The sequence below is a fragment of the Pleurodeles waltl genome, chromosome 7 (assembly GCF_031143425.1).
Source record: "Pleurodeles waltl isolate 20211129_DDA chromosome 7, aPleWal1.hap1.20221129, whole genome shotgun sequence".
NCBI classification, from domain to species: Eukaryota; Metazoa; Chordata; class Amphibia; order Caudata; family Salamandridae; genus Pleurodeles; species Pleurodeles waltl.
The window spans coordinates 1,552,805,609-1,552,832,892 of NC_090446.1; the positions used below are offsets into that span (position 1 = coordinate 1,552,805,609).

The following is a 27,284-nucleotide window of genomic DNA, read 5'->3' on the forward strand; positions in this document are numbered from 1 at the left end:
CTAACCAGGACCCAGTGTCTGTCCTTTCTCCTCTAAATGTGGTTGCTGGTGAACGTTTACACACTACAATTGGCCTACTGCTGCACCCATGTAAGTCACTAGTATATGGTACCTAGTTACCCAGGGCATTGGTACACCAGGGGACCCTCAAGGGCTGCAGCATGTATCATGCCACCCATGGGAGCCCATGCAAACTGTGTCTGCAGGCCTGTCATTGCAGCCTGTGTGAAATGGTGCATGCAACATCCACACCAGATATGTGGCTTGCCTTATATCATGGTCACTGCACTTAGGCACTGTACGTCACCCCTCTGGTAGGCCCTTCAGCACAAGAGCAGGTTGCATGCTGCTAAGTGTGAGGGTACCCCTGCATGAGAAGGGTACCCCTACAAACCCCAGACTCCATTCCCTGGGGTTTATAAGTGCGGGGGAGCCATCTTAAGGTATGTAGTGGACATTGGTCAACATGAGTAGACCAAGTACATAATGGCTTCACTGACCAAACATGCTGAAGGCCTGCCCTGACTCCAAGAGTCAAGTCACTAGGACCTCGCTGGTCTTCCAAATTCTGCAAACTTCCTTGCAACTGTGATTTGCATTTGCCTAGGCTTGTTGCAGATCCTGCTGGCCACTGACCCTCCTGCAATCCAGCGACCGACGTAGGAAAGCTCATGGGTGTCTCCAAAGATCTCTTGCATCCCCCTGGACTCCACAGCTGGACTTCGTCTTTCACCGTTGTGCTAGAACTTCACATCCAAGAGGGTCGGGATGACTATCTGCACTGCCAGGACATCTCTGAGTGGTCTGGACACTGCCCCCATCTTTTACAGGTTCTTCACATCTGGAATTCACCTTCTGGTTCCACCGGCCTGGTCCACGGGTCACGACAGCAGCTGGACAACCGAGGCTTCCATTGAATCCAGCGAGGGTTTCAGGCACCACTTCACCTGGGCTCCCTGGTGTAGGTACTCTGGTCTTCTGGGTATCCACAGGTGGGGACACTATCAAACCTTCTTTGTTCCAACTGGTTTCCTCCTTGTCCACTGGGAAGGGTCCTGAATGCATAAAAATCCACCTGCCACATCCTGTGTTATCCTATGGGACACCCGGCTCAATAACAACTCTGCACCCCGGCGCCTGTGGGATTTCTGGTACTTACCTCTGGCAATTTTGCCCTCCCCCAGCCCCTGGGATCCTAACACACTTACCTTCGTTGGGCACCTCCATTCTTATACCACTTTCTAAGCATATGGTTTGCCCCTCCATAGGGTCCATGTATTTGTATTCTTTTGTTAACTAACTGTATATTTTTGTTTGGTGATATCTTGAGGTGGACATACACCAATGTTAGTATAATCTTAGTGTTTTAATAAAGAACCCTTTATTTTTGTAGCACTTGTGTGGCTCTTTCTTGTGAGTGAGTTATTTCTGACTACTCTGGTATTGCAAGTGCTATACATTCCTCCTGGATGGGGTTCAGCTGCTCGCCTCAGGTACCCCTAGAGAGCCTCTGCTATCTGGACACCTATTCACTATCACTGAGGGTTGCCTGGACTCGGTATAGGGGGCCACACCAGAGGGGTACACCATAAACTGAGACAGCCTCTTACAAACTGGCACTGATCAGCAGTTAGGGGCCCCGTGAGTGCTGCAGCCGAGCTGGGTTTAGGGGCCACAAAGGCTTGCATCAATTTACTGTGGTTTGTCCCTCTCTCCCCTGGTTTCTCTTACAACCAGGTGCAGACGGACATGCAAACCCCTCACATCAGGCCCATTGAAGGTTTAGTAATCCAGGGGGGCCCAATACTGCCCCCAGGGTAACAGCAACCCGTGATTTTAAAATCTAGTGCCTAGAAGTCAGTGGTATATTAGCCCAGGCATTGTCTCGCATCCTCTCCAGGGAGAACCTGTTCACCCACCTCCGGGCCTCCAGCCTTTTCTCTCCTCTGCCCACTCACTGTGCAGTGTCTTCGCTGTGTTGGGTATTGAGGTGCAGTTTTGTAACTCTTGACCTTACGTTCCCACATTTGGTAATATTGAGACATTTTGAACCCTCTGTGATTATCCATGTAACAACACACGTGTACTCTAGAATGCTCTGCACATTTCGGTAATGTCCACGCTATAGAACAAATCAGGAGTAAATAGAACCTATCAGTGTTATAAGACTGTCCTGGCTGTAGCTCGCTTCTCGAGCAGTAATCAGGACGTTGCATACATGCCAACCCCGACTCGGGCGGGAGACTCCACAATGTGTAAGCCAAAAATGCATTTATTTTCACTGCCTCCTGCCTGAAATCTCTGATGTTTAATCTTCAAAGTACATTGAGTGGAAAATCAATTCCCCAGTGTTTTTCAGAATCTCTCCTGTACCAGGTTCAGAATATCAGCATGTGTGATCTTGGTGGAGTGAGGGTGGTGGACGGAAGTGGGCAGAGGGGGGCATAGAAGCGATGACAGTGGAGAGCCTTACTCCACCCTTAAATAAAGCCAGAATTCGGGGATTGTTGCGTGGGGGGAAAGGAACTACTGAGGGGCGTGGAGGAGCTGTCTGCTGGAGTCACTGATGGAAAGTGGATGATGCGGGTATTTAAGGGTACCAGAAGCGCACACATGCACCAGGTCGAGGTCACACAAGTTGCAAGCTCAGACAATGTTTGCATGAATTTCAAGCAGCATCTCTGCCTCAAAAACACCTATGTTTTGTTTCAGGGAGATCTGATGGCAGAGGAAATATTCAAACTGTATTATGGGGTCCCGGTCTCCACAAAGAGATTCAAGATGGCGCTGGATGAGATAATCCGCAGCAACAACGAGGTCGACTTCCTCCTTCCAGATGATGCCAAGAGCCACAGTGAGGCAGAGAAGTTCAAAGAAGCAAAGATGCTCATACTGGAGAAGAAGAAACAGACCATCTCCAACATCATCAAGGAGAGGTACCCTGCTGCCAGGACCAGCCTGGGAGGGCTGCTCCACACACTGCAGGTAAGTAAAGAGAGTCTGGAGGAGTGCTGCAGCTATGTAGTGACATGCGTACACTCACCTGCACTCGCAGATGCACACACAAACATATACATACACACTCATGCAATTCCCCCTAGCATGTGGGGGTGCTCCACACACTGCAGGTAAGTAAAGAGAGTCTAGATCAGCGCTGTAGTTATGTGTTGGCATGTGTGCATTCACATGCACTTCCACATGCACACACAAACACATACACACCCACTCATACAACACCTTCCATCATGTGAGGGCTGCTCCACACACTGCAGGAAAGTAAAGAGAATCTAGATGAGCGCTGTGGTTATGTGTTGGCATGTGTGCATTCACATGCACTTCCACATGCACACACAAACACATACACACCCACTCATACAACACCTCCCATCATGTGAGGGGTGCTCCACTCACTGCAGGTGGGTAAAAAGAGTCTAGATGAGCGCTGTGGTTATGTGTTGACATGCGTGCACTTGCATGCACTTCCACATGCACACACAAATGCATACACACACAATCATACAACACCTCCTAACATGTGAGCACTGCTCCACACACTGCGGGTAGGTAAAGAGAGTCTGGGGAGTGCAGTGGTTGTTTCATGAAGTAAGTGCACTCTCATGCTCGCACGCATGCATACACATACACAAGCTCATACAACCCCCCAACTAGTCTTGGGGAGTGCTGCACCTTTGTGAAGATATGAGCGCGCTGGTATGTACGTGCACATCAAACACACACACACTTATACAACATCCCCTAGCTTGTGAGGGCTCTTCCACACACTGCAGTAGGTAAAGAGAGTTGGGGTGGCCTCCCTGTTAATTTTATGTCCTGGGTACATTTTCATGCCCTCCCACATACACACACCTACGCACACATGCATGAACACACAAACTCTCACACACCTACAAAGACACACACATCACACTTTGTGAAAGAGTAGGTGCCAGGCTTAAGGCACTTCCCTGCAGCTGGCACTGCCCACAGCTCCTCCCACTGCTGCAGAATGCCAGCACCACCGCTACTCACCACCCACCACTCTTCAGCGAAGTGCGTGAGTTTGGACTATTCCAGGTCACCACAAGCTGTTGTGTCACCTTTTAAACCCTCTGCTGATGTGCTTTTCTCAAATATTCGCAGAGAGTGCCACCGCGTGGTGCACTGCCATCAGTGCTGGTGTTTAGAAACACACTGCCACAAATCCAGCACAGAACAAGAGACACGATCAAGTACACACACAATCCCTTGGAGCAGGACACAACCTTAACGTGCTCCAGACAGGCAAACACACCTGTGATGCACACACAGTCTCTCTCTGTCTCCACCTCCTCTCTCCTTCATCTTTCATTTCAATCCCTCTGCATCACTCTCCCTCTCTCCCCCCTTCTCTCTCTCTCTCTCTCTCTCCCCCTCGATCTCTCTCTCTCTAACTTTCTGTCTCTCTCTTTATCTCTCTGTCTCTCTCTCTTCTCTCTCTTACTCTGTCTCTCTCTGTCTTCCCCTCTCTCTCTCTCTCTTTATCTCTCTTTCTCTTATAATCTGTCTCTCTCTCGCTCCCTCTCTCCCTCTCTCTCTCCCTCCCTCTCTCCCTCTTCCTCTATCTCTCTACATCTCTATCTGTCCCTCTCTCTGTCTCTCTCCCCTCTCTCTCTTAATCTCTCTTAATCTCTCTATCTCTCTCCCTTCCTCTCTCTCTCCGTCTCTCTGTCCCTCCCTCTCTCCCCCACTCTCTCCCCCTCTCTCTCCCTCGCTCTCTCTCTGCACCTCTATCTCTCCCTCTCTCTGTGTCTCGCTCTCTCTCTTCCTCTCGTTCTCCCTCTCCCTCGCTCTCTCTCTCTCCCTCTCTCTCTCCCTCTCTCTCTCTCCCTCCCTCTCTCTCTCCCTCTCTCCCTCTTAATCTCTCTATCTCTCTCCCTTCCTCTCTCTGTCCCTCCCTCTCTCCCCCTCTCTCTCCCTCTCTCTCTCCCCCTCTCTCTGTCTCGCCCTCTCTCTCTCTCTCACCCCCCCCTCACACTCTAAGCCTCTGACAATCAGTGCCTTGGGATGCGAACCCTGCGCCCTGGATGTGACAGTGAGCCCAGGATGCTGTGGGTGGGTGACCGACGGATGGGTGGGTGGGACGACGGATGGGTGGAGTGTGGCACAACGCTCACTAGATGTGTGTTTGCTGTTCTGTACTTTCAACAGATGTGTTTTCTGATTGCAGGATTTCTACAGCCACAGTAACTGGATTGAGTTGGGAAATGTCGACAACACCAACAAGGGCATGACCCTTCACAATGACATCATCGGCGTGACTGCAGGTAGGCGGTGCTTGCTGTCCCAAAGTACAGACAGAGGCCCTTTCACTGACTGCTAACATCCCCTCCTTTAACCCCCCTGTGGGTAGCCCCCCGACAGTGCTCCAGGGGTCACTGCACAAGATGCACGTTATATGGATCCCTGGGGGTAGCCCCCCGACAGTGCTCCAGGGGTCACTGCAGAGGTCACTGCACAAGCTGCACATTATGTGGATCTTCAGCCAGGGCAATATCAGAGGCGGCGCCGTAGGACGCTGGCTCTTTATATGGAATATCAAATGAGGAATATCCAAGGCCTCCCTTATAAGTGGACAAGGGCTTGATCTGCAGATCCCCAGGTGCTCTACTAGGGGTTCGTGTGGTCGATCCGCCTTAGGCTTCTCAGAGCGGAGTTTTAGACACAGTCTCAAAAAGGAGACCCACTCTCATTTGCACGTAGGGACTGGGGTCCAGTCTAGGTGAACCAACAAGTGGGTTAGGCACATGGGACCCCATATGGTCCTCTTCTCGGTCCAGGGCAGCCGGGTGCAGAGGTGTCCTTGTGCGTCAGGTTTCCATCACTGGAGGCGGTTGCAGTAGAGGGGACCTGCAAGCAGAGTCTGCGGGCGTTGAGTTTCCGGCACCGGCGGTGGGCGCGTCGACAGAGCCTGTAGAAAGACACAGCAGGCATCTAGTTTCCTGTCCCCAGTGGCGGTCGTGTAGGAAGATGCTGAAGGCGTGTTTTCCTTTACCAGTGGCGGTCACGTTGCCAAGGCCTGTACAAAGAGACTGCAGGCATGGGATTTTCCATCAACGGTGGCAGTCGCGATGACGGGGGCCTGCAAGGAGGACCTGCAGGCATTGGTAAAGAATCCACAGTGGGCAGGCCCACGGTGGGGACCACACTGACGGAGTTGGCCCACTTCCACTGGGACTAGGCGGCACAGGTGCGGTGGTGTCTTCTGCTGTTGGGTTTTGGCAGTCCGGGGGCCTCACAGGTTCTTCTTGGGGGTCTGCAGATACAGGGAAGAAGCTCCGCTACGCCACAGGAGTTCCTGTTTCTTGGGTGACGGCGGGCAGAGCTCTCAGGCTTTTGGAGGCACGAGCAGCTGAAGAACGAGGCGGGTTTGTCGCAATGGTGGAAGTCAGCAGGCAGGCTGGCAGGGTTTGTTGCCGAGTCCATCACAGATCTCCAGTTCTCACGTTTGTGTCTCTTTAGTGTCCTTCTTCTTCTTTCCAGATCAGCAGGATCTGCTTCTCTTTTTGTTGCTGCAGGGGGGTCACTCCTCTACTCCAAGGAGCTTCTCTGGCGATTGGCGAAGCACTGGCAGCCCTCTGTGTTTCCTGGAGTCAGCACAGCGGCAGGATGAGTGGGTTGCTCCACGAAGCTCGGGTGCAGCAGGCCAGCTGGCAGGATTGGTGCCAAGTCAGTTGACCTACTTGGCTCTTGGGTCAGCAGCCTTCTTTGTCCATTGAAATCTGATTTCCTGGTGCCAGGGGCTCCCCTAAATTGTACATTTGGGGCATTAGGGGAGTGTAGGGTAGTAGCCAATGTGCTAATGAACCCTGGGGCACTACACCCCCTATATGACCACTTCTCACAGGAAGTGGGCATGACCATCTCCCAGAGGGCATGACTCTGTCCCAGAAGTCCTAATTCTGCCATCACCAAGATGACAGACTTTCAAATTTCATGTTCATGTCAGGTAGCCCGCCTTAGAGGTGGCATTGGCGAGAAGGTGGACACGCCTCTCTGACTAGCTAAATTTCCCATCCTGTCCAGGCAACAAATGGGTCCTGGTCAGAGGGTCAGCGTCTTCTCACTTTTGAGGGAAGCCAGATTTGCATACCTGGGGTGGTAGGTTCTTTGAAGTCCCCTTGCCTCAGAATACTAATTTGCAGGCCATCCTGTTGGGAGGGGTGAGTTAACACCCCTGCCAGAGCAGACTGTCCCTGACTGCCTGAGAGCAGAGCACCTCCCCTTTGGAGTTCAGAATAATGTCTGGTGGTGGCAGGCTGGTTGTCATTAGTAGGTGTCAAGGAGTACCTCTAAGTGCGAGTATTAATAAATCCATCATAGGACTCAGTGAGGGTTTATTAATACAAGATGTTTGATACTAAACATCCCTGTCTTCCATCACGTAGCTGGGGATCTTGTAGTGACCAGTGACCAGCACATGTACTTAGAATGGCTTCACTGATCACTTACTATGTCTAAGGATCGACAAAGACATAGCAGGGGCTTATCTGCTTGTGCAACTATGTCCTCACATGCAATATAATGCACCCTGCCCTAGAGCTGAGGGCCTGTTGCATGGGTGACTTAAAGATATTACAAGCAGTGTTTTACGGGACATGGCACACAAGCGTGTGCGTGTCGTGTCTTCACTTTGGGAGCACCTTGTCACGCAGCCTACGGGGGCCGTCTGTCTGAGGTTGGTGCTGCCTCCCTTAGAGGGGCACAGGTTATGCTGCAGCTCTTAGGGAACCTCTTTAGTACTCATGCACCAGGTACCAGGGGTACCATTTACTAGGGACTCACAGAGGTGCTAAAGGCCTGGACACGTGGGGATCAAGTGACCAGTTGTCTTGTTTTGGGGAGAGAACGCTGGCACTGTGGACCTCGTTAGCAGGAACCTGATGCACCTCAGTCAACGTGGCATCGAATACAAGGCAAAGAAGTGTGGGGGTGGGAGGGTCACTGCAACCAGAACCAGCTTCCTACAGCGCCCTCTTCTGACTGATCCACCCCTCTTGCCTACCATCCAGCAAATGTCATTATTCAGGATCACCCAAGCAGCTGCTCCTTGGTAAAAATCACTTCAATTCAATTCTAAAGGCAGCTGTTTCTTTCTTCCCTGACGTCAGTGTCTGTGCCTCCCTCAAATCAGTGTCTGCGTCTCCCTCTCGTGAGTGTCTGCGTCTCCCTCACGTCAGTGTCTGCGTCTCCCTCGCGTCAGTGTCTGGGTCTCCCTCGCGTCAGTGTCTGCGTCTCCCTCGCGTCAGTGTCTGGGTCTCCCTCGCGTCAGTGTCTGGGTTTCCCTCCCCTCAGTGTCTGGGTCTCCCTCATGTCAGTGTCTAGGTCTCCCTCTCGTCAGTGTCTGGGTCTCCCTCACGTCAGTTTCTGGGTCTCCCTCACCTCAGTGTCTGGGTCTCACTCACGTCAGTGTCTGGGTCTCCCTCAAGTCAGTGTCTAGGTCTCCCTCACATCAGTGTCTGGGTCTCCCTCACGTCAGTTTCTGGGTCTCCCTCACGTCAGTGTCTGTGTCTCCCTAAAGTTATTGTCTGGTTCTCCGTCACGTCAGTGTCTGGGTCTCCCTCACGTCAGTGTCTGGGTCTCCCTCACCTCAGTGTCTGGGTCTCCCTCACATCAATGTCTGGGTCTCCCTCACGTCAGTGTCTAGGTCTCCCTCTCCTCAGTGTCTGGGTCTCGCTCACGTCAGTTTCTGGGTCTCCCTCAAATCAGTTTCTGGGTCTCCCTCACGTCAGTGTCTGGGTCTCCCTCCCCTCAGTGTCTGGGTCTCCCTCATGTCAGTGTCTAGGTCTCCCTCTCGTCAGTGTCTGGGTCTCCCTCACGTCAGTTTCTGGGTCTCCCTCACCTCAGTGTCTGGGTCTCACTCACGTCAGTGTCTGGGTCTCCCTCAAGTCAGTGTCTAGGTCTCCCTCACATCAGTGTCTGGGTCTCCCTCACGTCAGTTTCTGGGTCTCCCTCACGTCAGTGTCTGTGTCTCCCTAAAGTTATTGTCTGGTTCTCCGTCACGTCAGTGTCTGGGTCTCCCTCACGTCAGTGTCTGGGTCTCCCTCACCTCAGTGTCTGGGTCTCCCTCACATCAATGTCTGGGTCTCCCTCACGTCAGTGTCTAGGTCTCCCTCTCCTCAGTGTCTGGGTCTCGCTCACGTCAGTTTCTGGGTCTCCCTCAAATCAGTTTCTGGGTCTCCCTCACGTCAGTGTCTGGGTCTCCCTCACGTCAGTGTCTGGGTCTCCCTCCCCTCAGTGTCTGGGTCTCCCTCCCCTCAGTGTCTGCGTCTCCCTCCCCTCAGTGTCTGGGTCTCCCTCACGTCAGTGTCTAGGTCTCCCTCTCGTCAGTGTCTAGGTCTCCCTCTCGTCAGTGTCTGGGTCTCCCACACGTCAGTCTTTGGATCTCCCTCACCTCAGTGTCTGGGTCTCACTCACGTCAGTGTCTGGGTCTCCCTCATGTCAGTGTCTAGGTCTCCCTCACATCAGTGTCTGGGACTCCTAAAGTTAGTGTCTGGGTCTCCCTCACATCAGTGTCTGGGTCTCCCTCACGTCAGTGTCTGGGTCTCCCTCACATCAGTGTCTGGATCTCCCTCACATCAGTGTCTGGGTCTCACTCACGTCAGTGTCTGGGTCTCCCTCATGTCAGTGTCTGGGTCTCCCTCATGTCAGTGTCTAGGTCTCCCTCACATCAGTGTCTGGGTCTCCTAAAGTTAGTGTCTGGGTCTCCCTCACATCAGTGTCTGAGTCTCCCTCACGTCAGTGTCTGGGTCTCCCTCACATCACTGTCCGGGTCTCCCTCACATCAGTGTCTGGGTCACCCTCACATCAGTGTCTGGGTCTCCCTCACCTCAGTGTCTGGGTCTCCCTCACATCAGTGTCTGGGTCTCCCTAAAGTTAGTGTCTGGGTCTCCCTCACATCAATGTCTGGGTCTCCCTCACCTCAGTGTCTGGGTCTCCCTCACCTCAGTGTCTGGGTCTCCCTCACATCAATGCCTAAGTCTCCCTCACGTCAGTGTCTAGGTCTCCCTCACGTCAGTTTCTGGGTCTCCCTTACGTCAGTTTCTGGGTCTCCCTCACCTCAGTGTCTGGGTCTCCCTCACGTCAGTGTCTGGGTCTCCCTCACGTCAGTGTCTGGGTCTACCTTACATCAGTGTCTGGGTCTCCCTAAAGTTAGTGTCTGGGTCTCCCGCACGTCAGTGTCTGGGTCTCCCTAAAGTTAGTGTCTGGGTCTCCCGCACATCAGTGTCTGGGTCTCCCGTATGTCAGTGTCTGGGTCTCCCTCACGTCAGTGTCTCGGTCTCCCTCACGTCAGTGTCTCGGTCTCCCTCACGTCAGTGTCTGGTTCTCCCTCACGTCAGTGTCTGGGTCTCCCTCACGTCCGTGTCTGGGTCTCCCTCACCTCAGTGTCTGGGTCTCCCTCACATCAGTGTCTTGGGGGGTCATTCTGACCCCGGCGGTCTAAGACCGCCGGGGCCAGGGTCGGCGGGAGCACCGCCGACAGGCCGGCGATGCTCCCAAGGGCATTCCGACCGCGGCGGTAAAGCCGCGGTCGGACCGGCAACACTGGCGGTCTCCCGCCAGTGTACCGCCGCCCTTTGGAATCCTCCAAGGCGGCGCAGCTAGCTGCGCCGCCGAGGGGATTCCGACCCCCCCTACCGCCATCCAGTTCCCGGCGGTCCGCCCGCCGGGAACCGGATGGCGGTAGGGGGGGGTCGCGGGCCACTGGCATGGGCACTGCAGGGGCCCCCGTAAGAGGGCCCCTACAAGTATTTCACTGTCTGCTTGGCAGACAGTGAAATACGTGACGAGTGCAACAGCACCCGTCGCACCTTCCCACTCCGCCGGCTCGATTACGAGCCGGCATCCTCGTGGGAAGGGAGTTTTTCCCTGGGCTGGCGGGCGGTCTTTTGGCGACCGCCCGCCAGCCCAGGGAAAAACTTAGAATACCCTCCGCGGTCTACTGACCGCGGTGCGGTATTTCGGAGGGGGGAACTCTGGCGGGCGGCCTCCGCCGCCCGCCAGAGTTAGAATGACCCCCTTGGTCTCCATCACCTCAGTGTCTGCATCTCCCTCACGTCAGTGTCTGGGTGTCCCTCATGTCAGTGTCTGCATCTCCCTCACGTCAGTGCCTGGGTCTCCCTCATGTCAGTGTCTTGGTCTCCATCACCTCAGTGTCTGCATCTCCCTCACGTCAGTGTCTGGGTCTCCATCACATCAGTGTCTGGGTCTCCCTGACGTCAGTGTCTGGGTCTCCCTCACATCAGTGTCTTGGTCTCCATCACCTCAGTGTCTGCGTCTCCCTCACGTCAGTGTCTGGGTGTCCCTCATGTCAGTGTCTGCATCTCCCTCACGTCAGTGTCTGGGTCTCCCTCACGTCAGTGTCTTGGTCTCCATCACCTCCGTGCCTGCATCTCCCTCACATCAGTGTCTGGGTCTCCCTCACGTCAGTGTCTGGTCTCCCTCACATCAGTGTCTTGGTCTCCATCACCTCAGTGTCTGCGTCTCCCTCACGTCAGTGTCTGGGTCTCTGTCACATCAGTGTTTGGGTCTCCCTCACGTCAGTGTCTGGGTCTCCCTCACATCAGTGTCTGGTTCTCCATCACGTCAGTGTCTGGGTCTCCCTCACATCAGTGTCTGGTTCTCCATCACGTCAGTGTCTGGTTCTCATCACGTCAGTGTCTGGGTCTCCCTCACGTCAGTGTCTGGGTCTCCATCACATCAGTGTCTGGGTCTCCATCACGTCAGTGTCTGGGTCTCACTCACGTCAGTTTCTGTGTCTCCCTCACCTCAGTGGCTGGGTCTCACTCACGTCAGTGTCTGCATCTTCCTCACGTCAGTGTCTGGATTTCCCTCACTTCAGTGTCTGGTTCCCCCTCACATCAGTGTCTGGTTCTCCTTCACGTCAGTGTCTGGGTCTCCATCACGTCAATGTCGGGGTCTCCCTCACATCAGAGTCTGGTTCTCCGTCACGTCAGTGTCTGGGTCTCCCTCACGTCAGTGTCTGGGTCTCCCTCACATCAGTGTCTTGGTCTCCATCACCTCAGTGTCGGGGTCTCCCTCACATCAGTGTCTGGACCTCCCTCACATCAGTGTCTGGGCCTCCCTCACATCAGTGTCTGGGTCTCCCTAAAGTTAGTGTCTGGGTCTCCCGCACGTCAGTGTCTGGGCCTTCCTCACGTCAGTGTCTGGGCCTCCCTCACCTCAGTGTCTGGGTCTCCCTCTCGTCAGTGTCTGGGTCTCCCTCACCTCAGTTTCTGGGTCTCCCTCTCTTCAGTGTCTGGGTCTCCCTCACGTCAATTTCTGGATCTCCCTCACGTCAGTGTCTGGGTCTCCCTCACGTCAGTGTCTAGGTCTCCCTCACGTCAGTGTCTGGTTCTCCGTCACGTCAGTGTCTGGTTCTCCGTCACGTCAGTGTCGGGGTCTCCCTCACGTCAGTGTCTGGGTCTCCCTCACATCAGTGTCTGGTTCTCCGTCACATCAGTGTCTGGTTCTCCGTCACCTCAGTGTCTGCGTCTCCCTCAAGTCAGTGTCTGAGTCTCCCTCACGTCAGTGTCTGCATCTCCCTCACGTCAGTGTCTGGGTCTCCCTCACATCAGTGTCTTGGTCTCCATCACCTCAGTGTCTGCATCTCCCTCACCTCAGTGTCTGCATCTCCCTCACCTCCGTGTCTGGGTCATCGTCACATCAGTGTCTGGGTCTCCCTCACGTCAGTGTCTGGGTCTTACTCACGTCAGTGTCTTGGTCTCCATCACCTCAGTGTCTGTGTCTCCCTCACGTCAGTTTCTGGGTCTCTGTCACATCAGTGTCTGGGTCTCCCTCACGTCAGTGTCTGGTTCTCCATCACGTCAGTGTCTGGTTCTCCATCACGTCAGTGTCTGGGTCTCCCTCACGTCAGTGTCTGTTTCTCCCTCACGTCAGTGTCTGTTTCTCCCTCACGTCAGTGTCTGGGTCTCCCTCACCTCAGTGTCTGGGTTTCCCTCACGTCAGTGTCTGGGTCTCCCTCACGTCAGTGTCCGGGTCTCCCTCACATCAGTGTCTTGGTCTCCATCACCTCAGTGTCTTGGTCTCCATCACCTCAGTGTCGGGGTCTCCCTCACATCAGTGTCTGGGCCTCCCTCACATCAGTGTCTGGGCCTCCCTCACATCAGTGTCTGGGTCTCCCTAAAGTTAGTGTCTGGGTCTCCCGCACGTCAGTGTCTGGGTCTCCCTAAAGTTAGTGTCTGGTTCTCCGTCACGTCAGTGTCTGGTTCTCCGTCACGTCAGTGTCTGGGTCTCCTTCACGTCAGTGTCTGGGCCTTCCTCACGTCAGTGTCTGGGCCTCCCTCACCTCAGTGTCTGGGTCTCCCTCACCTCAGTGTCTGGGTCTCCCTCTCGTCAGTGTCTGGGTCTCCCTCACGTCAATTTCTGGATCTCCCTCACGTCAGTGTCTGGGTCTCCCTCACGTCAGTGTCTAGGTCTCCCTCACGTCAGTGTCTGGTTCTCCGTCACGTCAGTGTCTGGTTCTCCGTCACGTCAGTGTCGGGGTCTCCCTCACGTCAGTGTCTGGGTCTCCCTCACGTCAGTGTCTGGGTCTCCCTCACATCAGTGTCTGGTTCTCCGTCACGTCAATGTCTGGTTCTCCGTCACGTCAGTGTCTGGGTCTCCCTCATGTCAGTGTCTGTTTCTCCCTCACGTCAGTGTCTGGGTCTCCCTCACCTCAGTGTCTGGGTCTCCCTCACCTCAGTGTCTGGGTCTCCCTCACATCAGTGTCTTGGTCTCCATCACCTCAGTGTCTGTGTCTCCCTCACGTCAGTTTCTGGGTCTCTGTCACATCAGTGTCTGGGTCTCCCTCACGTCAGTGTCTGGTTCTCCATCACGTCAGTGTCTGGTTCTCCATCACGTCAGTGTCTGGGTCTCCCTCACGTCAGTGTCTGTTTCTCCCTCACGTCAGTGTCTGGGTCTCCCTCACCTCAGTGTCTGGGTCTCCCTCACGTCAGTGTCTGGGTCTCCCTCACGTCAGTGTCTGGGTCTCCCTCACCTCAGTGTCTGGGTCTCCCTCACGTCATTGTCTGGGTCTCCCTCACGTCAGTGTCTGGGTCTCCCTTAGATCAGAGTCTGGGTCTCCCTAAAGTTATTGTCTGGGTCTCCCGCACTTCAGTGTCTGGGTCTCCCTAAAGTTAGTGTCTGGGTCTCCCGCACATCAGTGTCTGGGTCTCCCGTATGTCAGTGTCTGGGTCTCCCTCACGTCAGTGTCTCGGTCTCCCTCACGTCAGTGTCTCGGTCTCCCTCACATCAGTGTCTGGGTCTCCCTCACGTCAGTGTCTGGGTCTCCCTCACATCAGTGTCTTGGTCTCCATCACCTCAGTGTCTGCGTCTCCCTCACGTCAGTGTCTGGGTGTCCCACATGTCAGTGTCTGCATCTCCTTCACGTCAGTGTCTGGGTCTCCCTCACGTCAGTGTCTGGGTCTCCATCACCTCAGTGCCTGCATCTCCCTCACGTCAGTGTCTGGGTCTCCATCACATCAGTGTCTGGGTCTCCCTCACGTCACTGTCTGGGTCTCCCTCACATCAGTGTCTTGGTCTCCATCACCTCAGTGTCTGCGTCTCCCTCACGTCAGTGTCTGGGTCTCTGTCACATCAGTGTTTGGGTCTCCCTCACGTCAGTGTCTGGGTCTCCCTCACATCAGTGTCTGGTTCTCCATCAAGTCAGTGTCTGGGTCTCCCTCACATCAGTGTCTGGTTCTCCATCACGTCAGTGTCTGGTTCTCCATCACGTCAGTGTCTGGGTCTCCCTCACGTCAGTGTCTGGGTCTCCATCACATCAGTGTCTGGGTCTCCATCACGTCAGTGTCTGGGTCTCACTCACGTCAGTTTCTGGGTCTCCCTCACCTCAGTGTCTGTGTCTCCCTCACCTCAGTGGCTGGGTCTCCCTCACGTCAGTGTCTGCATCTTCCTCACGTCAGTGTCTGGGTCTCCCTCACTTCAGTGTCTGGTTCTCCCTCACATCAGTGTCTGGTTCTCCTTCACGTCAGTGTCTGGGTCTCCATCACGTCAATCTCGGGGTCTCCCTCACATCAGAGTCTGGTTCTCCTTCACGTCAGTGTCCGGGTGTCCCTCACGTCAGTGTCCGGGTCTCCCTCACATCAGTGTCTTGGTCTCCATCACCTCAGTGTCTTGGTCTCCATCACCTCAGTGTCGGGGTCTCCCTCACCTCAGTGTCTGGGCCTCCCTCACATCAGTGTCTGGGTCTCCCTAAAGTTAGTGTCTGGGTCTCCCGCACGTCAGTGTCTGGGTCTCCCTAAAGTTAGTGTCTGGTTCTCCGTCACGTCAGTGTCTGGTTCTCCGTCACGTCAGTGTCTGGGTCTCCTTCACGTCAGTGTCTGGGCCTTCCTCACGTCAGTGTCTGGGCCTCCCTCACCTCAGTGTCTGGGTCTCCCTCACCTCAGTGTCTGGGTCTCCCTCTCGTCAGTGTCTGGGTCTCCCTCACCTCAATTTCTGGGTCTCCCTCACCTCAGTGTCTGGGTCTCCCTCTCGTCAGTGTCTGGGTCTCCCTCACGTCAATTTCTGGATCTCCCTCACGTCAGTGTCTGGGTCTCCCTCACGTCAGTGTCTAGGTCTCCCTCACGTCAGTGTCTGGTTCTCCGTCACGTCAGTGTCTGGTTCTCCGTCACGTCAGTGTCGGGGTCTCCCTCACGTCAGTGTCTGGGTCTCCCTCACGTCAGTGTCTGGGTCTCCCTCACATCAGTGTCTGGTTCTCCGTCACATCAGTGTCTGGTTCTCCGTCACGTCAATGTCTGGTTCTCCGTCACGTCAGTGTCTGGGTCTCCCTCACGTCAGTGTCTGTTTCTCCCTCACGTCAGTGTCTGGGTCTCCCTCACCTCAGTGTCTGGGTCTCCCTCACCTCAGTGTCTGGGTCTCCCTCACATCAGTGTCTTGGTCTCCAAAACCTCAGTGTCTGCGTCTCTCTCAAGTCAGTGTCTGAGTCTCCCTCATGTCAGTGTCTGCATCTCCCTCACGTCAGTGTCTGGGTCTCCCTCACATCAGTGTCTTGGTCTCCATCACCTCAGTGTCTGCATCTCTCTCACCTCAGTGTCTGCATCTCCCTCACCTCAGTGTCTGGGTCATCGTCACATCAGTGTCTGGGTCTCCCTCACGTCAGTGTCTGGGTCTCACTCACGTCAGTGTCTTGGTCTCCATCACATCAGTGTCTGTGTCTCCCTCACGTTAGTTTCTGGGTCTCTGTCACATCAGTGTCTGGGTCTCCCTCACGTCAGTGTCTGGTTCTCCATCACGTCAGTGTCTGGTTCTCCATCACGTCAGTGTCTGGTTCTCCCTCACGTCAGTGTCTGGGTCTCCCTCACGTCAGTGTCGGGGTCTCCCTCACATCAGTGTCTGGGTCTCCATAACGTCAGTTTCTGGGTCTCCCTCACGTCAGTTTCTGGGTCTCTGTGACATCAGTTTCTGGGTCTCCCTCACGTCAGTGTCTGGGTCTCCCTCACCTCAGTGTCTGGGTCTCCCTCACATCAGTGTCTGGGTCTCCCTAAAGTTAGTTTCTGGGTCTCCCTCACATCAATGTCTGGGTCTCCCTCACCTCAGTGTCTGGGTCTCCCTCACATCAATGCCGGGGTCTCCCTCACGTCAGTGTCTAGGTCTCCCTCACGTCAGTGTCTGGGTCTCCCTCACCTCAGTGTCTCGGTCTCCCTTACGTCAGTGTCTGGGTCTCCCTTACATCAGTGTCTGAGTCTCCCTAAAGTTAGTGTCTGGGTCTCCCGCACGTCAGTGTCTGGGTCTCCCTAAAGTTAGTGTCTGGTTCTCCGTCACGTCAGTGTCTGGGGCTCCATCACGTCAGTGTCTGGGTCTCCATCACGTCAGTGTCTAGGCCTTCCTCACGTCAGTGTCTGGGTCTCCCTCACCTCAGTGTCTGGGTCTCCCTCTCGTCAGTGTCTGGGTCTCCCTCTCGTCAGTTTCTGGGTCTCCCTCACGTCAGTGTCTGGGTCTCCCTCTCGTCATTGTCTGCGTCTCCCTCACGTCAGTTTCTGGGTCTCCCTCACGTCAGTTTCTGGGTCTCCTGGTTCTCCATCACGTCAGTGTCGGAGTCTCCCTCATGTCAGTGTCTGGGTCTCCATCACGTCAGTGTCTGGGTCTCCCTCACGTCAGTTTCTGGGTCTCCCTCACCTCAGTGTCTGTGTCTCCCTCACCTCAGTGGCTGGGTCTCCCTCACGTCAGTGTCTGCATCTTCCTCACGTCAGTGTCTGGGTCTCCCTCACTTCAGTGTCTGGTTCTCCCTCACATCAGTGTCTGGTTCTCCTTCACGTCAGTGTCTGGGTCTCCATCACGTCAATGTCGGGATCTCCCTCACATCAGAATCTGGTTCTCCGTCATGTCAGTGTCTGGGTCTCCCTCACGTCAGTGTCTGGGTCTCCCTCACATCAGTGTCTTGGTCTCCATCACCTCAGTGTCGGGGTCTCCCTCACATCAGTGTCTGGGCCTCCCTCACATCAGTGTCTGGGTCTCTCTAAAGTTAGTGTCTGGGTCTCCCGCACGTCAGTGTCTGAGTCTCCCTAAAGTTAGTGTCTGGTTCTCCGTCACGTCAGTGTCTGGGTCTCCATCACGTCAGAGTCTGGGTCTCCTTCACGTCAGTGTCTGGGCCTTCCTCACGTCAGTGTCTGGGTCTCCCTCACCTCAGTGTCTGGGTCTCCCTCACCTCAGTGTCTGGGTCTCCCTCTCATCAGTGTCTGGGTCTCCCTCTCGCCAGTTTCTGGGTCTCCCTCACCTCAGTGTCTGGGTCTCCCTCACGTCAGTTTCTGGATCTCCCTCACGTCAGTTTCTGGGTCTCCCTCACCTCAGTGTCTGGGTCTCCCTTTCGTCAGTGTCTGGGTCTCCCTTACATCAGTGTCTGAGTCTCCCTAAAGTTAGTGTCTGGGTCTCCCGCACGTCAGTGCCTGGGTCTCCCTAAAGTTAGTGTCTGGTTCTCCGTCACGTCAGTGTCTGGGTCTCCATCACGTCAGTGTCTGGGCCTTCCTCACGTCAGTGTCTGGGTCTCCCTCTCGTCAGTGTCTGGGTCTCCCTCTCGTCAGTGTCTGGGTCTCCCTCTCGTCAGTTTCTGGGTCTCCCTCACCTCAGTGTCTGGGTCTCCCTCTCGTCATTGTCTGCGTCTCCCTCACGTCAGTTTCTGGGTCTCCCACACGTCAGTTTCTGGGTCTCCTGGTTCTCCGTCACGTCAGTGTCGGGGTCTCCCTCACGTCAGTGTCTGGTTCTCCATCACGTCAGTGTCTGGGTCTCCCTCACGTCAGTGTCTGGGTCTCCCTCACGTCAGTGTCTGGTTCCCCGTCACATCAGTGTCTGGTTCTCCGTCACATCAGTGTCTGGTTCTCCGTCATGTCAGTGTCTGGGTCTCCCTCACGTCAGTGTCTGGTTCTCCCTCACGTCAGTGTCTGGGTCTCCCTCACCTCAGTGTCTGGGTCTCCCTCACCTCAGTGTCTGGGTCTCCCTCACATCAGTGTCTTGGTCTCCATCACCTCAGTGTCTGCGTCTCCCTCAAGTCAGTGTCTGAGTCTCCCTCACGTCAGTGTCTGCATCTCCCTCACGTCAGTGTCTGGGTCTCCCTCACGTCAGTGTCTTGGTCTCCATCACCTCAGTGTCTGCATCTCCCTCACGTCAGTGTCTGGGTCATCGTCACATCAGTGTCTGGGTCTCCCTCACGTCAGTGTCTGGGTCTCACTCACGTCAGTGTCTTGGTCTCCATCACCTCAGTGTCTGTGTCTCCCTCACGTCAGTTTCTGGGTCTCTGTCACATCAGTGTCTGGGTCTCCCTCACGTCAGTGTCTGGTTCTCCATCACGTCAGTGTCTGGGTCTCCCTCACGTCAGTGTCTGGGTCTCCCTCACGTCAGTGTCGGGGTCTCCCTCACGTCAGTGTGTGGGTCTCCATAACGTCAGTTTCTGGGTCTCCCTCACGTCAGTTTCTGGGTCTCTGTCACATCAGTGTCTGGGTCTCTGTCACGTCAGTGTCTGGGTCTCTGTCACGTCAGTGTCTGGGTCTCCCTCACGTCAGTGTCTGGGTCTCCCTCACGTCAGTGTCTGGTTCTCCATCACGTCAGTGTCTGGGTCTCCCTCACGTCAGTGTCGGGGTCTCCCTCACGTCAGTGTTGGGGTCTCCCTCATGTCAGTGTCTGGGTCTCCCTCACGTCAGTGTCTGGGTCTCCCTCACGTCAGTGTCTGGGTCTCCATCATGTCAGTGTCTGCATCTTCCTTACGTCAGTGTCTGCATCTCCCTCACTTCAATGTCTGGGTCTCCCTCACTTCAATGTCTGGGTCTCCCTCACATCAGTGTCTGGTTCTCCCTCATGTCAGTGTCTGGGTCTCCCTCACGTCAGTGTCTGGATCTCCCTCACATCAGTGTCGGGGTCTCCCGCACCTCAGTGTCTGGGTCTACCTCACATCAATGTCTGGTTCTCCATCACGTCAGTGTCTGGGTCTCCCTTACGTCAGTGTCGGGGTCTCCCTCACCTCAGTGTCTGGGTCTCCCTCACGTCAGTGTCTGGTTCTCCCTCACGTCAGTGTCTGGGCCTTCCTCACGTCAGTGTCTGGGTCTCCCTCTCGTCAGTGTCTGGGTCTCCCTCTCGTCAGTGTCTGGGTCTCCCTCTCGTCAGTTTCTGGGTCTCCCTCACCTCAGTGTCTGGGTCTCCCTCTCGTCATTGTCTGCGTCTCCCTCACGTCAGTTTCTGGGTCTCCCTCACGTCAGTTTCTGGGTCTCCTGGTTCTCCGTCACGTCAGTGTCGGGGTCTCCCTCACGTCAGTGTCTGGTTCTCCATCACGTCAGTGTCTGGGTCTCCCTCACGTCAGTGTCTGGGTCTCCCTCACGTCAGTGTCTGGTTCCCCGTCACATCAGTGTCTGGTTCTCCGTCACATCAGTGTCTGGTTCTCCGTCATGTCAGTGTCTGGGTCTCCCTCACGTCAGTGTCTGGTTCTCCCTCACGTCAGTGTCTGGGTCTCCCTCACCTCAGTGTCTGGGTCTCCCTCACCTCAGTGTCTGGGTCTCCCTCACATCAGTGTCTTGGTCTCCATCACCTCAGTGTCTGCGTCTCCCTCAAGTCAGTGTCTGAGTCTCCCTCACGTCAGTGTCTGCATCTCCCTCACGTCAGTGTCTGGGTCTCCCTCACGTCAGTGTCTTGGTCTCCATCACCTCAGTGTCTGCATCTCCCTCACGTCAGTGTCTGGGTCATCGTCACATCAGTGTCTGGGTCCCCCTCACGTCAGTGTCTGGGTCTCCCTCACGTCAGTGTCTGGGTCTCACTCACGTCAGTGTCTTGGTCTCCATCACCTCAGTGTCTGTGTCTCCCTCACGTCAGTTTCTGGGTCTCTGTCACATCAGTGTCTGGGTCTCCCTCACGTCAGTGTCTGGTTCTCCATCACGTCAGTGTCTGGGTCTCCCTCACGTCAGTGTCTGGGTCTCCCTCACGTCAGTGTGTGGGTCTCCCTCACGTCAGTGTGTGGGTCTCCATCACGTCAGTTTCTGGGTCTCCCTCACGTCAGTTTCTGGGTCTCTGTCACATCAGTGTCTGGGTCTCTGTCACGTCAGTGTCTGGGTCTCCCTCACGTCAGTGTCTGGGTCTCCCTCACGTCAGTGTCTGGTTCTCCATCACGTCAGTGTCTGGGTCTCCCTCACGTTAGTGTCGGGGTCTCCCTCACGTCAGTGTTGGGGTCTCCCTCATGTCAGTGTCTGGGTCTCCCTCACGTCAGTGTCTGGGTCTCCCTCACGTCAGTGTCTGGGTCTCCATCACGTCAGTGTCTGCATCTTCCTTACGTCAGTGTCTGCATCTCCCTCACTTCAATGTCTGGGTCTCCCTCACTTCAATGTCTGGGTCTCCCTCACATCAGTGTCTGGTTCTCCCTCATGTCAGTGTCTGGGTCTCCCTCACGTCAGTGTCTGGATCTCCTTCACATCAGAGTCGGGGTCTCCCGCACCTCAGTGTCTGGGTCTACCTCACATCAATGTCTGGTTCTCCATCACGTCAGTGTCTGGGTCTCCCTTACGTCAGTGTCGGGGTCTCCCTCACCTATGTGTCTGGGTCTCCCTCACGTCAGTGTCTGGTTCTCCCTCACGTCAGTGTCTGGGTCTCCCTCAAGTCAGTGTCGGGGTCTCCCTTAAGTCAGTGTCGGGGTCTCCATCACGTCAGCGTCTGGGTCTCCCTCACATCAGTGTCTGGGTCTCCCTCACCTCAGTGTCTGCGTCTCCCTCAAGTCAGTGTCTGGGTCTCCTTCTCGTCAGTGTCTGGGTCTCCCTCACGTCAGTTTCTGGGTCTCCCTCACCTCAGTCTCTGGGTCTCCCTCACGTCAGTGTCTGGGTCTCCCTCACGTCAGTGTCTTGTTCTCCCTCACGTCAGTGTCTGGTTCTCCATCACATCAGTGTCTGGGTCTCCCTCACGTCAGTGTCTCCCTACATCAGTGTCTGGTTCTCTGTCACGTCAGTGTCTGGGTCTCCCTCACATCAGTGTCTGGGTCTCCCTCACATCCGTGTCTGGGTCTCCCTCACATCAGTGTCGGGTTCTCCCTCACGTCAGTGTCTGGGTCTCCATCACCTCAGTGTCTGCATCTCCCTCACGTCAGTGTCTGGGTCTCCATCACATCAGTGTCTGGGTCTCCCTCACGTCAGTGTTGGGGTCTCCCTCACGTCAGTGTTTTGGTCTCCATCACCTCAGTGTCTGCGTCTCCCTCATGTCAGTGTCTGGGTCTCTGTCACATCAGTGTCTGGGTCTCCCTCACGTCAGTGTCGGGGTCTCCCTCACATCAGTATCTGGTTCTCCTACACGTCAGCGTCTGGGTCTCCCTCACGTCAGTGTCTGGGTCTCCCACACGTCAGTGTCTTGGTCTCCATCACCTCAGTGTCTGCATCGCCCTCACGTCAGTGTCTGGGTCTCCATCACATCAGTGTCTGGGTCTCCCTCACGTCAGTGTCTGGGTCTCCCTCACGTCAGTGTTTTGGTCTCCCTCACCTCAGTGTGTGCGTCTCCCTCACGTCAGTGTCTGGGTCTCTGTCACATCAATGTCGGGGTCCCCCTAATGTCAGTGTCTGGGTCTCCCTCACGTTAGTGTCTGGTTCTCCATCACGTCAGTGTCTGGGTCTCCCTCACATCAGTGTCGGGCTCTCCCTTACGTCAGTGTCTGGGTCTCCATCACGTCAGTGTCTGGGTATCCCTCACGTCAGTTTCTAGGTCTCCCTCACCTCAGTGTCTGGGTCTCCCACACGTCAGTGGCTGAGTCTCCCTCACGTCAGTGTCTGCATCTTCCTCATGTCAGTGTCTGGGTCTCCCTCACTTCAGAGTCTGGGTCTCCCTCACATCAGTGTCTGGTTCTCCTTCACATCAGTGTCTGGTTCTCCTTCACATCAGTGTCTTGGTCTCCGTCACGTCAATGTCTGTGTCTCCCTCACGTCAGTGTGGGGTTCTCCCTCACATCAGTGTCTGGTTCTCCATCACGTCAGTGTCTGGGTCTCCCTCACCTCAGTCTCTTGGTCTCCCTCACGTCAGTGTCGGGGTCTCCCTCACATCAGTGTCTGGTTCTACACCACGTCAGTGTCGGGGTCTCCCTCACATCAGTGTCGGGGTCTCCCTCACATCAGTGTCTGGGTCTCCGTCACGTCAGTGTCTGGGTCTCCCGCACATCATTGTTTTGGTCTCCATCACCTCAGTGTCTGGGTCTCCCTCACGTCAATGTCGGGGTCTCCCACACATTAGTGTCTGGCTCTACGTCACGTCAGTGTCTGGGTCTCCCTCACGTCAGTGTCGGGGTCTCCCTCACGTCAGTGTCTGGGTCTCCATCCTCCAGCCATCGGAAACGCTGTTAATGCACGTCCACTGTCTGGGAAGCTGTGCGCGCCTTCCATTGCACGCCGCGCTAAACCAGGGCCATTCAATATGGATTCCATTGAACCCAGCAATCCTACTTACAGTGCAGTCTCATTACCATGCATGAGCCACACATGCACTGTACACACGCGCACTCAACATGCACACGGAATATCAGCACAAAGGAGTGATATGAAAGCAGAATTTACACATGTGTGATCAGTAGACAACATACTTCTCTGACATGAGAAAAAGGTCTGGTCAGGGCGATCAACTCACTAAACTTGGTATAAAGCTGCCACTGCTTTATTTATTCCCACACGAGATGAGGAGTAGTCCCATGCCGCTATTGATGCACCCGGCTAGGTCATAGAACAGGCTGTTGACCTTGGCGTTTGCACGGACAGGCCTTGCCCACAGTGCACACGCTCTAGCAGCAGGTGTGTTGTGGAAGAAAGACGCAGGGTGCCATACTCACATGCAGTTGGGTCCGCTGCGGAGGTGCTCACGCCCACTCACATGCAGTTGGGTCCGCTGCGGAGGTGCTCACGCCCACTCACATCCAGTTGGGTCCGCTGCAGCAGGTGCTCACGACCACTCACATGCAGTTGGGTCCGCTGCAGCAGGTGCTCACGCCCACTCACATGCAGTTGGGTCCGCTGCGGCAGGTGTTCACGCCCACACACATGCAGTTGGGTCCGCTGCAGCAGGTGTTCACGCCCACACACATGCAGTTGGGTCCGCTGCGGAGGTGCTCACGCCCACTCACATGCAGTTGGGTCCGCTGCGGAGGTGCTCACGCCCACTCACATGCAGTTGGGTCCGCTGCGGCAGGTGTTCACACCCACTCACATGCAGTTGGGTTCGCTGCGGTGGTGCTCACGCCCACTCACATGCAGTTGGGTCCGCTGCGGCAGGTGCTCACACACACTCACATGCAGTTGGGTCCGCTGCGGCAGGTGTTCACGCCCACTCACATGCAGTTGGGTCCGCTGCGGAGGTGCTCACGCCCACTCACATGCAGTTGGGTCCGCTGCGGAGGTGCTCACGCCCACTCACATGCAGTTGGGTCCGCTGCGGAGGTGCTCACGCCCACTCACATGCAGTTGGGTCCGCTGCGGAGGTGCTCACGCCCACTCACATGCAGTTGGGTCCGCTGCGGCAGGTGTTCATGCCCACTCACATGCAGTTGGGTTCGCTGCGGAGGTGCTCACGCCCACTCACATGCAGTTGGGTCCGCTGCGGAGGTGCTCACGCCCACTCACATGCAGTTAGGTCCGCTGCGGCAGGTGTTCACAGCCACACACATGCAGTTGGATCCGCTGCGCAGGTGTTCACGCCCACACACATGTAGTTGGGTCCGCTGCGGAGGTGTTCACGCCCACACACATGTAGTTGGGTCCGCTGCGGAGGTGCTCACACCTACTCACATGCAGTTGGGTCCGCTGCGGCAGGTGCTCACGCCCACTCACATGCAGTTGGGTCCGCTGCGGCAGGTGTTCACACCCACATACATGCAGTTGGGTCCGCTGCGGAGGTGCTCACGCCCACTCACATGCAGTTGGGTCCGCTGCGGCAGGTGTTCACACCCACATACATGCAGTTGGGTCCGCTGCGGCAGGTGTTCACGCCCACTCACATGCAGTTGGGTCCGCTGCGGCAGGTGTTCACTCCCACTCACATGCAGTTGGGTCCGCTGCGGCAGGTGCTCACGCCCACTCACATGCAGTTGGGTCCGCTGCGGAGGTGCTCACACCTACTCACATGCAGTTGGGTCCGCTGCGGCACTTGCTCACGCCCACTCACATGCAGTTGGGTCCGCTGCGGCAGGTGCTCACGCCCACTCACATGCAGTTGGGTCCGCTGCGGCAGGTGCTCACGCCCACTCACATGCAGATGGGTCCGCTGCGGCAGGTGCTCACGCCCTCTCACATGCAGTTGGGTCCGCTGCAGCAGGTGTTCACACCCACACACATGCAGTTGGGTCCGCTGCGGCAGGTGTTCACGCCCACTCACATGCAGTTGGGTCCGCTGCGGCAGGTGCTCACGCCCACTCACATGCAGTTGGGTCCGCTGCAGCAGGTGCTCACGCCCACTCACATGCAGTTGGGTCCGCTGCGGCAGGTGCTCACGCCCTCTCACATGCAGTTGGGTCCGCTGCGGCAGGTGTTCACACCCACACACATGCAGTTGGGTCCGCTGCGCAGGTGTTCACGCCCACACACATGTAGTTGGGTCCGCTGCCGAGGTGTTCACGCCCACACAAATGTAGTTGGGTCCGCTGCGGAGGTGCTCACACCTACTCACATGCAGTTGGGTCCGCTGCGGCAGGTGTTCACGCCCACTCACATGCAGTTAGGTCCGCTGCGGCAGGTGTTCACACCCACTCACATGCAGTTGGGTCCGCTGCGCAGGTGTTCACGCCCACACACATGTAGTTGGGTCCGCTGCGGAGGTGTTCACGCCCACACACATGTAGTTGGGTCCGCTGCGGAGGTGCTCACACCTACTCACATGCAGTTGGGTCCGCTGCGGCAGGTGCTCACGCCCACTCACATGCAGTTGGGTCCGCTGCAGCAGGTGTTCACACCCACATACATGCAGTTGGGTCCGCTGCGGAGGTGCTCACGCCCACTCACATGCAGTTGGGTCCGCTGCGGCAGGTGTTCACACCCACATACATGCAGTTGGGTCCGCTGCGGCAGGTGTTCACACCCACTCACATGCAGTTGGGTCCGCTGCGGAGGTGTTCAAGCCCACTCACATGCAGTTGGGTCCGCTGCGGAGGTGCTCACGCCCACTCACATGCAGTTGGGTCCGCTGCGGCAGGTGTTCACACCCACATACATGCAGTTGGGTCCGCTGCGGCAGGTGTTCACGCCCACTCACATGCAGTTAGGTCCGCTGCGGCAGGTGCTCACGCCCACTCACATGCAGTTAGGTCCGCTGCGGCAGGTGCTCACGCCCTCTCACATGCAGTTAGGTCCGCTGCGGCAGGTGTTCACGCCCACTCACATGCAGTTAGGTCCGCTGCGGAGGTGCTCACGCCCACTCACCTGCAGTTGGGTCCGCTGCGGCAGGTGCTCACGCCCACTCACATGCAGTTGGGTCCGCTGCGGCAGGTGCTCACGCCCACTCACATGCAGTTGGGTCCGCTGCGGAGGTGCTCACGCCCACTCACATGCAGTTGGGTCCGCTGCGGCAGGTGTTCACACCCACATACATGCAGTTGGGTCCGCTGCGGCAGGTGTTCACGCCCACTCACATGCAGTTAGGTCCGCTGCGGAGGTGTTCACGCCCACTCACATGCAGTTGGGTCCGCTGCGGAGGTGTTCACGCCCACTCCCATGCAGTTGGGTCCGCTGCGGAGGTGCTCACGCCCACTCACATGCAGTTGGGTCCGCTGCGGCAGGTGTTCACACCCACATACATGCAGTTGGGTCCGCTGCGGCAGGTGTTCACGCCCACTCACATGCAGATAGGTCCGCTGCGGCAGGTGCTCACGCCCACTCACATGCAGTTAGGTCCGCTGCGGCAGGTGCTCACGCCCTCTCACATGCAGTTACGTCCGCTGCGGCAGGTGTTCACGGCAACTCACATGCAGTTAGGTCCGCTGCGGAGGTGCTCACGCCCACTCACATGCAGTTGGGTCCGCTGCGGCAGGTGCTCACGCCCACTCACATGCAGTTAGGTCCGCTGCGGCAGGTGCTCACGCCCTCTCACATGCAGTTAGGTCCGCTGCGGCAGGTGTTCACGCCCACTCACATGCAGTTGGGTCCGCTGCGGCAGGTGTTCACGCCCACTCACATGCAGTTGGGTCCGCTGCGGCAGGTGTTCACGCCCACTCACATGCAGTTAGGTCCGCTGCGGAGGTGCTCACGCCCACTCACCTGCAGTTGGGTCCGCTGCGGCAGGTGCTCACGCCCACTCACATGCAGTTGGGTCCGCTGCGGCAGGTGCTCACGCCCACTCACATGCAGTTGGGTCCGCTGCGGAGGTGCTCACGCCCACTCACATGCAGTTGGGTCTGCTGCGGCAGGTGTTCACACCCACATACATGCAGTTGGGTCCGCTGCGGCAGGTGTTCACGCCCACTCACATGCAGTTAGGTCCGCTGCGGAGGTGTTCACGCCCACTCACATGCAGTTGGGTCCGCTGCAGAGGTGTTCACGCCCACTCCCATGCAGTTGGGTCCGCTGCGGAGGTGCTCACGCCCACTCACATGCAGTTGGGTCCGCTGCGGCAGGTGTTCACACCCACATACATGCAGTTGGGTCCGCTGCGGCAGGTGTTCACGCCCACTCACATGCAGATAGGTCCGCTGCGGCAGGTGCTCACGCCCACTCACATGCAGTTAGGTCCGCTGCGGCAGGTGTTCACGCCCACTCACATGCAGTTAGGTCCGCTGCGGAGGTGCTCACGCCCACTCACATGCAGTTGGG

At 56.3% G+C, this 27,284-nt stretch overlaps 1 protein-coding gene across 2 annotated transcripts in view; it reads left to right on the plus strand.

Annotated features, from left to right (window-relative positions):
* LOC138246699 (von Willebrand factor A domain-containing protein 7-like) overlaps positions 1–27,284 on the plus strand; it is a 289,467-nt gene that overhangs the window by 55,797 nt on the left and 206,386 nt on the right. For both annotated transcript variants that reach the window (XM_069201470.1, XM_069201471.1), the window contains exons 3-4: positions 2,713–2,985; positions 5,207–5,303. In XM_069201470.1, coding sequence (XP_069057571.1) covers positions 2,713–2,985; positions 5,207–5,303 — 370 coding nt within the window. The remainder of the gene's footprint in view (positions 1–2,712; positions 2,986–5,206; positions 5,304–27,284) is intronic.